Below are 13,276 nucleotides of genomic sequence, written 5' to 3' on the forward strand. Positions count from 1 at the left end.
AGGAATTGAAATAATATTTAAATCTTTTAAAGATTAAATAGAACATGCAATTTAGCCATGGAAGCAGATTAATTGTTAAGTGTTCTACTCTTGGGAGTTCTATTTCTAATGGGATATGGTTAAATTTTCCTCTGTTTGGAAGGGAAAGTGTTGTTATATTTTTTGACATTAGATGTTGTGCAAAAAGGAATGGTTAGTTTAAACAGGGAACAGAAAACTCTTGACCTCGTACTGGCAAAGTTCCATTTTGATTTTGGATGAGGAGAATGACTTCATTAAACAATTGAGGTTTACTTTCGAACAAATTTTTTCTTCAAGTAAATGGGTGTTTGCAGAATTTTGACACAAATAATCTCTTAGGAGAATTTGTCAGCAAAATGATGAAAGTCTTTTCATACTGTCAAGTAGTTTATGATTGGAAAATGTCTAATAATTATGAGGCTTTGGAAAAATATTCAAAATAGAGGTTATATGGTGAGGATTAAAATGTATGCTGAAAGGTGTTTTATGACTCATTCTATTCTAGGCAGGTGGCAGTCAGGTGAGAAGAGTATAACATTCTAGAATGGGGTAAAGTTTCAGTGGAAATTGTGTAGGGAAATGAATCCTAAATGTAGAAAATCAAAGTATGAATCTGAGCTCTGGATAACTGTGTGTTATGGACTGAATGGTTGTGCCCCTACCAACTTCATACGTTGAAGTATTAACTCCCAATGAGATGGTTAGGAAGTAGGATCTTGGGGAGATAATTAGGTTTAGAAGAGGTCATGAGGGTAGATCCCCCATAATGCGATTGCTGCCCTTAGAAGAAGAGGAAGAGACACCAGAGCTTCCTTTCTTTACCATGTGAGGACACAACAAGGCGGCAGTTGTCTACAAGCCAGGAAAAAAGCCCTTACCAAGAACCAAATCTGCCAGTACTTTGATATTGGACTTCCCAGCCTCCAGAACTGTGAGAAATAAATGTCTGTTGTTCAAGCCACTCAGTCTACGGTATTTTGTTATAGTAGCCTGAGCTGACTGAGACATTGTGTAACCTACAGCATGTAATTTAATCTCTTTGATCTTCAGTTTCCTGATTTGTATAATGGGGATAAAGCTGATGTGAACTATAATGTTTGTGAATGAGCCTACCAATACTAAACATGACTAAACCACTACTAAACAATCCCACTGGTAGACAGTCAATGGTAGAACGGACCCAAGAGGTTTACTCTGACATTTAAAAGCACTTATGCCTAAGCTGCCTAATGATGACCTCGGTTACTAGTGAATGTTTAAATATATTCACATTCTAACAGAACTCTATTTTTAACCTCTGGGAATTGTGAAAACTGGCCCTTTTGAGGCAAAGCAGTGTTGCCAAAAAAGATCTTTGGGGATTTTTCATTTCTTGCCCCTAAATTTGGCTCTATTTGTTCTGATGAAATGAGTGTTTCAGGACCCAGGTTGCCCTCAGGACAGGGGTGACAAGAAACAAATAGGGTTAAGAATTTGGCTTGCCCCAAGGGATCTTGCCATAGCTCTTTTAGGTTAAGTTCCAGAAGAGCCACCAAGCTGGGCTCCATCTTGGGAGTGCTGAGGATGGGGATGGTCTACAGCAAGGGTGGCAGACTGTGGCCTATGGGACAAACCTGCCCACCACCACCTATTTTTGTATGAATTTCTAACTAAAAATAGTTTTTACATTTTCAGATGTAAAATAAAAAAGACCATTCATCTTTTGGTGATTTGTTGTTCAGTGAGTTGAGGACATTTCCTCTTGGTCCACAAGGTCAAAATATTTACTTTTTGGCCCTTTTTAGAAAATGTTTGCTGACCCCTGGTCTAGCAATAACCTAGAAATACTATAGGTTAGTGAGTAAGACCCAGGAAATCAAAGAGGTGGTAAAAGCGTCCTGAAGCCAAGGGTGTTTGCTCCCTACTTTGACGATCTGTTGGGTGGTGGGCTGGCAAGATGTTTGCTGCTTAATAGTCAATCCCTCCCCTCTTTCTTGTTAACAGAACCTTGATTTGGTTCAAGAGTCCACTCTTCATGAGCTTCAGGGGGTGATTTTCCTGCTCCTAGCCTCCCCTATTTATCTAGTTGTATATAATCAAAAACCACGATTTTCCACCAATACCCAATTCCAGTGTAACACCACAGGGTTCATTCTAGTTTCCTTCCTTTCCACATTCATAACTACCTTCTCCTAGAGGGAGAAACCCGGCTCCCAATTTCCTAGCCTTTTAACTTACTTGATCTATCCACCTCTTCCCCATATGTACCAATCTCCTACTGTCACGGCCACCTTTCCTGTGCAAGTACCACCCTCCTTACACTCCTCTGGTTCTGACACTCCACACAGGCCAGTCCCTCATCTCAAGAATCGATGTGTGGGCTTCCCTGGTGGCACAGTGCTTGCGAGTCCGCCTGCCGACGCAGGGGACGCGGGTTCGTGCCCCGGTCCGGGAAGATCCCACATGCCGCGGAGCAGCTGGGCCCGTGAGCCATGGCCGCTGAGCCTGTGCACCTCCATCCCCCCCAGGGTGACCACCTGCCTTATCTCTCCTGGGGTCCCCACTGCTTGACTAGATCACTTTCCTGTGCACCTGGGCTCTAAGCCTTGTGCCAGGCCAGCTTCCTCATGCTGTTGGTGCCCCACCTCTGACACCATGCCCTCACCCCTCACCTCTGCCTCACTTGGATGCCCGCCTCCCCCACTGAAGCTCAAATATCTGCACTGGGTAGCCCTCCTAAGTGGACGCCCTCCTCTGGGAGTGGCTATTACTCACATTCCACTCAGATGCCTACTGTGTTAGTCCCACCTAATAGGTTTAGAAAGAGGAAGAGTTCGGGTTTTCACATCCCTCCATCATTCTTTTATTCCTGGGCAGAGGACCAGGCCTGCCTGAAGGTTGTGATATAGGCTTTGACACATTATGTGTAATGGACCAAAACTGAACCTTTAATTTTTATTATATCTTATTTCCATCAAGAGAAAGGATCTTTTCCATTTCTCCAGCTTTGAGGTATGGTCTCTTGGTTTAGAACTAACAGACTCACCTACTCAGTCATTGGATAGAGGTACCAGTGAGTGGTACCTGACTTAGCTTAGTGGAAACCAGCCTTTCACAGGCATGTTTTCCTCATTTCTACTTTTTCTCTTTTATAAACCTCGAGAAATACAGATATCTTGACCTGAAGGGAATCCCTCTTCAGCTTTACCAAGCAACGTGAATATATAGGCCTTGCAGAATGATTTGGCCAGCATGCACCTAACAGCATTTTGTAAACCGAGTGCTACACAGTTGCTCAGGAGGCTTTGCTACAGTTATTTGATGGTGTACACTGTCGCATAATTCTGTGATGCATAAATTGTGTCTGATTTAGAAGATTTATACTGTAACATTTTTCCCCTCCAGGGCCAATGGTGTCTGGACTTATTTTTGTTTGGTTTCCACTGTGCTCACAGCAAGAACTCCCACAAGAAATGCATTACTATCCAGGCAATCTAACAAATAAGTAGGGAGTGCTGGTGTTACTAGAGAATAGATTTAACTCTCATGAAGTTCTTTTTTTTTTACGAGCTGGCTTGTCTTGGAAAACAAGGAATTACAAAATCTTAGAATAACAGAACCTTCGTCTAGGAGGAACTTAAAGTTCATCTCTTCCAACAGGCTCCTCTACCCAAGTAACTCCTCGGTAACACACTCAATGTTCTATCATAGTCAGTGAGCAGACATCCTTCCTAGTCAGCCCACTTCACTTGAGCTCTTCCTTGATCCTTCTCCCTGCTCTTATGTGGAACACATGTGCTGATATGTGTTCCAATACCAATCAAACACCACAGAGGGTTAGAGAATATATTTAATTCTCACCATGACCATTATACCTTCTTTTCTTTTGGCACTTGCTTGCTTGGGAGAGCAGAGAATTACAAAATCCTAAAATCATAGAGTGTTTGTGCTAGAAGGGACTAGCCTAGAGGACTTTCCTTACATAAAGGTGAAACCTGTCAGCTATTGATTTCCTCCCAGGGATCCTAGTTCTATCATTTGAGGTCAAAATGAAAATATCTGTTGTACACCTGGTGCTTCAGCTTACTGTCAGCATTTCATAGTCTCCCCACCCCAGGAACCATTCCTGGTCTCTTGCAAGTGTCATTCATTACCACATGAGTCAGGAGGAGTGAGGAGTGGGCATTAAGTGTGAAAGGTCTCAGACTCTAGGTAGACTTTTCTTCCAGCTGCTGCCATATTCCTTAGCTGGGATCATATACCACCAGCACCTGTTTTGACTGCTTAGGGGCAGAGCAGGCTTCCTTGAACTTGTGAATTCTTTTTCTTTTGTTCTCCCCCTACTAGGGGTGCAAGGTTCTTCTCTCCTATTTTGTCTTCTTTGTTACATGCCTCCAATTCCCTTGTGATATGGGCTTTCATTTCTCTAGCTCGCCTCACTATGTTTTCACGACCACTAGATGTTCTTTCTTCTCCTAAAGATCCCACTCCACCTGGCACATAGTGGGTACTGACTGATACATATTAAATAGGAAGACTGAATAGCCTCACACTTGATACTTATATATAGTTTCATGGTATTAAGTTTTCTTAAAACTTTGCTTTTTATTCTCTGTCACATCTTGTCAGTTTTTTTTGCTGTTGTTGTTAGAATTCCGTGCATAGAATAACCACACAGTAATTTTCTATGGAATTGAATTAGAAATCCACACTTACCTGCCCTGATATTCTTCCCAGGTTTCCATGTTGGCAACAGCCCCTGTTCCTTGTGGAGTTATTTTCCATTTTTCCAAGTATAAACGCATATGAATGTTTTAGAACTCTCAATATATGTTGCACAACAATGGCATGACTCCCTAGGAGAAAGTGTAAGTTTATGGTAATTGCACTTAAATTCTTTACAAAAATTTATTCCACACTGAGATGTGGAAAACCTGCCTCTTAAATATTTCTGGGTAATGTTCTATAGAATTAGTGAGGTATGATTGTCATAGAGCAGGTGCTTAACAATAAGTGTTAAATGAACTAGTGAATAAATTAATACCACATATCGGAAATGGCATTATATGGTCTTTTTCTATTAGCCCCTTGCTTTTCTACTAGGTAGACAAGAATGCAGGAATGCCTTTCATATAAAAGTCTGTCTCCATTTATGCAAGAATTTGTACCTGGATGATGGGTACAATCCAGTTAGAAATGGACTTTCTTTTGGTTATAAATAATATTCTGTTAGATTTCTCATTTAAAAGTAATTTAATTACATGATATGGGAAAAATCAACCTTTTAAACTTAACATTAAAGATCACACAATGGCAATACAATTAGAAGTCTAGTTTTAACTATCTGGCCATGAATCACAACAGGAATCATAAAATTTTCAGTATGGAAGAGGCTTTGGGAGATTTGCTCATGAAAGACCCTCATTTTGCAGATGTGGAAATGGACTCAGGGAAGTTAGGTAATTGAAATGAGTAGTATTGGTCCAAAATTCAAAATCGCTCCAAAATTGTTTGAAAATAGATGTAATTAGCTAAGATAACATCACACTGGATTAGGGTGGGTCTTAAATCTAATGACTGGTTTCTTCATAAAAGAAAGGAGAGGGAGCTTCAGATACACAGAAACACACAGGAGGGAAGAAGGCCATGTGAAAAAGATTGGAGTGATGTAGCTATGAGCCAAGGAATGCCAAGGAATGCCAGCAAACAGCAGAAGCTAGTAAGAGGCAAGGAGGGAGCCACCTCTAGAGCCTTCAGAGGAAGCACGGCCCTGCCAACACTGTCATTTCAGACTTGTACCCTTTTCTGTTGTTTTAAGCCACACAGTTTGTGATAATTTGTTACAGCAGCCTTGGGAAACTAAGACAGTAACCTTCCAAGGAGTAGCAGTGACTCTGGAATAAAGGCTCAATCCACTCTGAGCAGTGGCATGTCCATTTCCTTGTGTGTTGAGGAGACTCAGAGGTGCTCTCTTCAGTGACTTTATGTCTTCATTAGTTCTATTACAGTTTGCTACCCTTAGGGCTTTGCTTTCTGGCCCCCTCTTACTCCAAGTTGTTCTTACCCAACTCTTACACAAGTCACTTGTTCTCACATTGCTTAGAATCTCAGAAATTTGGCCCTACACTTTTACTGCTATTCTGTGCTGCTACTTCTCTTTTCTAGGTTGCTTTTACCCCTGGGCATAAAACCTGCCTATTATAATACTTCCTCAAGTATAGTATATGTGCAAAACTGTACAGGTACACTTTTCAGGCCATCTGATTGACCATAATACCTTTGCAGTACTTCTAGGCCATTTCAATGACTGACAATTTGTGGCACATTTTCCCCTTTGCAGCACATACAGACAAAAGGTAGAGTTTTTACTTTCTGATAAAGTCATTTGATGCACAGAAGTTTTAAACTTTGATGAATCCTAACTTATTTTTTCCTTTATTGCTCATGCTTTTGTTGTCATATCTAAGAGTCCATTGCCAAGCCCAAGGTCATGGAGATTTACCCCTATTTTCTCTTCTAAGAGTTTTACAGATTTTAGCCTTATATTTAGGTTATTGATCCATTTTGAGTAAATCTTGTGTATGATGTGAGGTAGGAGGTCCAAAATTTATTCTTCTGCATTTTGATATCCAGTTGTCCCAGCACTGTTTATTGAAGAGACTGCTCCTGCCACACTGAATGTTCTTGGCATCCTTGCAAAAATCAATTGACCATAGATGTATTGGTTTATTTATTTATTTATTTTGCGGTACGCGGGCCTCTCACTGTTGTGGCCTCTCCCGTTGCGGAGCACAGGCTCCAGATGCGCAGGCTCAGAGGCCATGGTTCACGGGCTCAGCCTCTCCGTGGCATGGGGGATCTTCCTGGACCGGGGCACAAACCCGTGTCCTCTGCATCAGCAGGCGGACTCTCAACCACTGCGCCACCAGAGAAGCCCTGGTTTATTTTTATACTCTTAATTCTATTACAACGGTATATTTACCTATCCTTATGCCAGTACCATGCAGTTTCGATTACTGTAGCTTTGTAATAAGTTTCAAAATTGGGAAGTGTGTCTCCTTTAAATTTGCTTTTCTTTTCCAAAATTGTTTTAGCTACTTGGGGCCCCTTGCAATTCCATATGAATTTGAGGATTGGTTTTTCTGTGTTTCTGGGGAAAAAAAGGACCACTGGCATTTTGATAGGGATTATACTGAATTTGTAGATCACTTTCGGTAGTATTGACATCTTAATATTATTCGTGTTAGTATTACCTATTCCTTGGATATTTGATAGAACAGTCTTGTAAACTCTTTGAGCCTGTGGGTTTGTTTGTTTGTTTTTGGTGTTTATTCATAGGCAGATTTCAAAGTCTGATTAAATTTCTTTTATTGTTACTGTTGTTATGTCTTCCAATCTATTAACTTGGGATATTTTTCCATTTATTTAGGTCTTCTTTAATTTCTTTCAGTAAAGAAAGAAATTTCAGTGTACTAGTCTTCCACCTCCTTAAATTTATTCCTGGGTACTTTATTCAAAAGGGAGGTTTTTAAAATAAAATACTTTAGGCATGCAAAGAAATATAATATAATGAACACCTGTGTAATCACTACTCAGTTTAAGAAATAAAACTTAACAAATACAATTAAAGCCGCTCTAACTGCATTTCTCCCCCTCCCTCAGAAGTAACTGCTCTCTTACACACCATACACAAAAATAAACTCAAAATGGATTAAAGACCTAAATGTAAGGCCAGACACTATAAAACTCTTAGAGGAAAACATAGGCAAAACACTCTATGACACAAATCACACCACGATCCTTCTTGACCCACCTCCTAGAGCAATGGAAACAAAAATAAACAAATGGGGCCTACTGAAACTTAAAAGCTTTTGCACAGCAAAGGAAACCATAAACAAGACAAAAAGACAACCCTCAGAATGGGAGAAAATATTTGCAAATGAAGCAACTGACAAAGGATTAATCTCTAAAATATACAAGCAGCAGCAGCTCATGCAGCTCCATATCAGAAAAACAAATAACCCAATCCAAAAATGGGCAGAAGACATAAATAGACATTTCTCCAAAGAAGATATACAGATTGCCAACAAACACATGAAAGGATGCTCAACATCACTAATCATTAGAGAAATGCAAATCAAAACTACAAAGAGGTATCACCTCACAATGGTCAGAATGGCCATCATCAAAAAATCTACCAACAGTAAATGCTGGAGAGGGTGTGGAGAAAAGGGAACTCTCTTGCACTGTTGGTGGGAATGTAAATTGATACAGCCACTATGGAGAAGAGTATGGAGGTTCCTTAAAAAGCTAAAAATAGAACTACCATATGACCCAGCAATCCCACTACTGGGCATACACCCTGAGAAGATCATAATTCAAAAAGAGTCATGTACCACAATGTTCACTGCAGCTCTATTTACAATAGCCAGGACATGGAAGCAACCTAAGTGTCCATCGACAGAAGAATGCATAAAGAAGATGTGGCACATATATACAATGGAATATTACTCAGTCATAAAAAGAAATGAAGTTGAGTTATTTGTAGTGAGGTGGATGGACCTAGAGTCTGTCATACAGAGTGAATCAGAAAGAGAAAAACAAATACTGCATGCTAACACATATATATGGAATCTAAAAAAAAAAAAAAAAAGGTTCTGGAGAACATAGGGGCAGGACAGGAATAAAGACACAGATGTAGAGAATGGACTTGAGGACACAGGGAGGGGAAAGGGTAAGCTGGGATGAAGTGAGAGAGTGGCATGGACATATATACACTACCAAATGTAAAATAGCTAGTGGGAAGCAGCCACATAGCACAGGGAGATCAGCTCGGTGCTTTGTGAACACCTAGAGTGGTGGGATGGGGGGGTGGGAGGAAGACGCAAGAGGGAGGAGATATGGGGATATATGTATATGTATAGCTGACTCACTCTGTGATACAGCAGAAACGAACACAACATTGTAAAGCAATTATACTCCAATAAAGATCTTAAAAAAAAATTAACTGCTCTCTTAAATTTAGTGTTTATCATTTCCTTACATAGTTTGATAGGCAGAATAATAGTCCCCTGTGCTACCTGCCCCCCACCCCCACCCCAATCCTCAGAACCTGTGAATACATGGCAAGAGTCTTTGCAGACTCAAGTTAAAGATCTTGAGATGGTGAGATTATCCTTGTTTGTCTGGGTGGAGCCAATGTAATCACAAGGGTCCTTATAAGTAAAAGAGGGAGGTAGGACTCCTTGTAAATACATCTCTCCAAGGGCCAGATAAGCACCAGTGTCTCTAGCTTTTATGATCTATAGATGTCTCCCAGGTCCTGCGACACATATCTCCTTGAATGTAAATTATTAGGGATCTTCCTGACATCTTGGGAGCTTGACCTAGGGAAGGAACTAGGCCAGATTATACACATTTGACCTTCTTGGGGAGACAAGAGAAGTTTTATTATCCTTTTAGATCAGAGAAATTAACTAGACAGAAAGCTACAGATCTAATCTCCATAGTATGTGGAAAGTAAAATGTTTATAGAGGAAGTGAAGACAAAACATTACCTTTTTATCATATAGATTTCTGTCTCCAGAGGCTAGAGCTTTTTCCTCAGGAGCACTGAGGAATTCACGAAAGATTTTTATTTCCTCTGATTTATCAACAATTGAGAGTTCTGATACAACCTTTCATGATGAGTGTGGATTTGTCAATTTCTCCTTTGTATCTTTGCAGCTCTACTACTGGATACTTTCATTTAGAATTGTTATATATCTTTAGTAAATTATTTGTATTGTTTTCTTTAATTATAATGTAGTGACCCTCTTTATCAGACAAATTTTTAAAATCCACCTAAAATACAATACTGAACAAGATGAACACAACTAAAAGGAAATTTGATAGCTATATTGATATCAGAGGGGAAAACTTTAAAGCAAAAGCATTATTAGGGATAATCTTTGTCTTCCAAGCAGTGAATTTTGTTAAATTTATTATTGCTAGATATACTTAGATTCATTTTTCTCATCTTATTTTATACTATTTATTCTCTTTTATGTACTTGTTTTGTCCTTTCCTGCCTTTATTTATTGAATTTTAAAAGCTACCGCGTTGTCCCCATTTTCATGTGTTAGAAGATATCCATTCTATTTCCATTATTTCGGTGGCTTCTCTTAAATATTTTTGACATGTGCATTTACCTTAATAAAGCCTAAAGTAAATTAATAGCTATACTTTCTTCCTGACTCATTAATGGAATTTAGAACATTTTAACTCTGATTACTTTCTCCAGTCTTAGAGTATGAATATATTCTAGCGGTTTTGTCCCTTGTTTTTTGTACTCCCACGCGTCATCATCCTTATATGTTTTTATAAGGTTGCTGGGTTTACCCTTACGCTTATTAAATTTCTTTGCCCATCATTACTATTTCATCTCACTCCTTTCCTGTGATTTCAATGTCCTTTAGAAGTTGTTTTGTGATGGGTGTATTAGAGACAAACTCTCTCAGTCTTTGTCGTAGAGTGTCTTTACTTAATACTCATCCTTGAGTTGTAATTTACTTGCATGTGGTATCTGAGATTGGTAAGTATTTTCTGCTGACTATGCTTTCTGCGACTGCTAAGTGACATTCTTTTGTAGGTAATCTGTCTCCGGTTGCATTTAAGGTTTTCCTTTGCTTATGGCCTTTTGCAATTTCATTACAAACCCATGGTATCTTGATTATCCTGTTTGGGATTTCTTGTGCTTCTTAAATCTGAGAATTGTTGCTTTTCATCAGTTCTAAAGCATTTTTGTCTGTAATATTTTTGAGTTTTTGTGTTTTTTTTTGGTGGTACGCAGGCCTCTCACTGTTGTGGCCTCTCCCGTTGCGGAGCACAGGCTCTGGATGCGCAGGCTCAGCGGCCATGGCTCACGGGCCCAGCCGCTCCGCGGCATGTGGGACCTTCCCGGACCGGGGCACGAACCTGTGTCCCCTGCATCGGCAGGTGGACTCTCAACCACTGCGCCACCAGGGAAGCCCTATTTTTGAGTTTTGCTTTGATTCCATTTGCTCTGTTCCTTCCTTCTGGAAATTCTATAAAGATATATAGAATATTGGACCTTTTTATGTTATATAATGTGTCTCTTAACCTCCTTTATATTTTCCATCTCTTTATCTCTGTGCTTTATCCTGTGTAATTTCATTATACATAATCCAGTTTGCTATTCCTTGTATTAGCTGGGTTTCTTCTGCTATTTAACTCATCTGTTGAGTTTTTAGTTTCAATCATTATGTTTTTAATTGCCATGAATTGTATTTGGTTTCTTTATAAATCTGCCCAGTCCTTTTTCAACAACAGCTTTTCTCAAGAATTTTTTTGTCTTCATCACCTTAATGTTTTCATGATTACTGACAATTTTATTCATGAAGTTATTGTTTTTCTGTTGTTCACTCTTGTTGGACTTTTTTTCCTTCCTGTGTTTTGTAATTTTTACTGAGAGCTCATTTTGTTGTGGCTTAATCTGTACAAATTCTACAAGGCCAGGTTTGAGGGTGTGTTTCTTTAGAGAGAGGGTATTTATTTCTGCCAAATGCCCCATAGTTACTACCAAGTTGGAAACTCTTTTCATGTTAATGTATCAAATACAATTACAAAGGTAATAAATTCAAGTTAGATCCCACAAATAATAAAATTCAAATTCCAATGCACACAATAAGTGGTCTTTGGTTACAAATTCTTTGGGAAATTTTTTTGATCCCAGGCTAGGTACTTCAGTTTTTCTCTTGTCAATAGCAGTTTTTTATTTTGTTTTTACATCTCTTTTTTATAATCCTGGATTTCTCTGTCTCTCTCCCTTTCTCTGTCTCCTTCTCTTTCTCTCTCTGACTCAGTTATGACCTCCAGCTTTGTATAAGCCTGGTAACTTTTTCTGTCCCTGCATGGCCAGTAAAATCTGAACCTATTTGTTATGAAAAGCAGCAACCACCTCCACTGTTCTCTCATCCCAAGCAACTATGGCATGGATATCTTATTGTGTGTCTGGGTTTACAAAGACTGGGGCTCTGGATATTTTCCTTACTTTCTTGAAAACTCAATTATTTTTTAAAAACAAATGTTTGTTTTAGAGAGTAGAAAACTGATTATTAGAGGTCATGGGGTAGGGGAAATAGGGAGTTTGGAAAAAGGATATCAACTTTCAGCTGTAAGATGAATAAGGTCTGAGAATCTAAAGTAATACATAGAGATAAATAATCTAATACACTTTAGATTAAAAGTAATCTAAAGTCATCTAAATAATGACTATGGTTGATAACACTGTGTTGTATAATTGAAATTTGCTAACAGAGTAGAACTTAAATGTTCTCATAAAAATAAATAAAGATAAGTATGTGAGATGTTGGATATGTTTAATTTAACTAGATGGGGGAATCCTTTTACAATGTATACATAAATCAACTCACTATGATGTACACTTTAAATATCTTATAATTTTATGTCAATATACCTCAATAAAGCTGAAATTTTAAAAAATTTAAAAAGGAAATATTTTTTAAAACGTTTATTTTAGCATTTACTGATCTTTTGTATCAAGAGGATTTCCAGATTTTCTAGTCTACCATTTTTCTAGAAATAGAAGCCAAAGTGGGTTTATTGATCTTTCCCAGGAATCCTATAACTTTAAAAAGACTCCAGTTCAGAAAATAATTATTGAATGCCTTCTATGTAGTACCAGCTATTTTTTAGGAAAATTGTTCACTTTCTAGCAGAATACCACTTTAATTCAGAAAATAAAATAAATCTACCTATCTTCCTCACCATCCTTCTGCAACTATCAATTTGATCACATTATATCAAAGGCAGCATCAGATAAGTTCTAGAACTCTAGATAAAATTCCTACCTTCAGATAAAATTCAAGCACATAAACCCCTGCTACCACAATATACAGATTACATTACCATTAACACACACACACACACACACACACACACACTCACACAAAATGGTAAATTGAAGAGTTAGATCAAAATTCAAAATCGTGAATGTTTTTCTTTGTGTTTAGATTTTCTCCTACCTCAGTTTAAGAGATGTGGTAATATGTGGTCAAGTTAATCGCTCCTGGTTGTTGATGACACAAATGAGCTCATTGTGGAATGGTGTAAGTAGACACAACCTGAAGTTATGTCTTTATTCTAGTTCTCAAAGGAGAATAGACTGCTATAAAGCCACCTGTAATGGGGAATACCTTCTTCCCTGCTCCACAACATGGGGCCACAAAAAGTAGGTGCATTTGTTTCTCTTTTG

General features: G+C 38.7%; 1 protein-coding gene across 1 annotated transcript in view; it reads left to right on the plus strand.

Moving 5' to 3' along the window:
- FBXL13 (F-box and leucine rich repeat protein 13) overlaps positions 1-13,276 on the plus strand; it is a 179,486-nt gene that overhangs the window by 49,972 nt on the left and 116,238 nt on the right. The window contains 1 exon segment of the mRNA XM_024738118.1: positions 13,035-13,130. Within this exon segment, the coding sequence (XP_024593886.1) occupies positions 13,035-13,130 (96 nt within the window).

Source organism: Neophocaena asiaeorientalis, unplaced genomic scaffold (assembly GCF_003031525.2).
Source record: "Neophocaena asiaeorientalis asiaeorientalis breed wild unplaced genomic scaffold, Neophocaena_asiaeorientalis_V1.1 scaffold170, whole genome shotgun sequence".
In the NCBI taxonomy this organism is placed as follows: domain Eukaryota; kingdom Metazoa; phylum Chordata; class Mammalia; order Artiodactyla; family Phocoenidae; genus Neophocaena; species Neophocaena asiaeorientalis.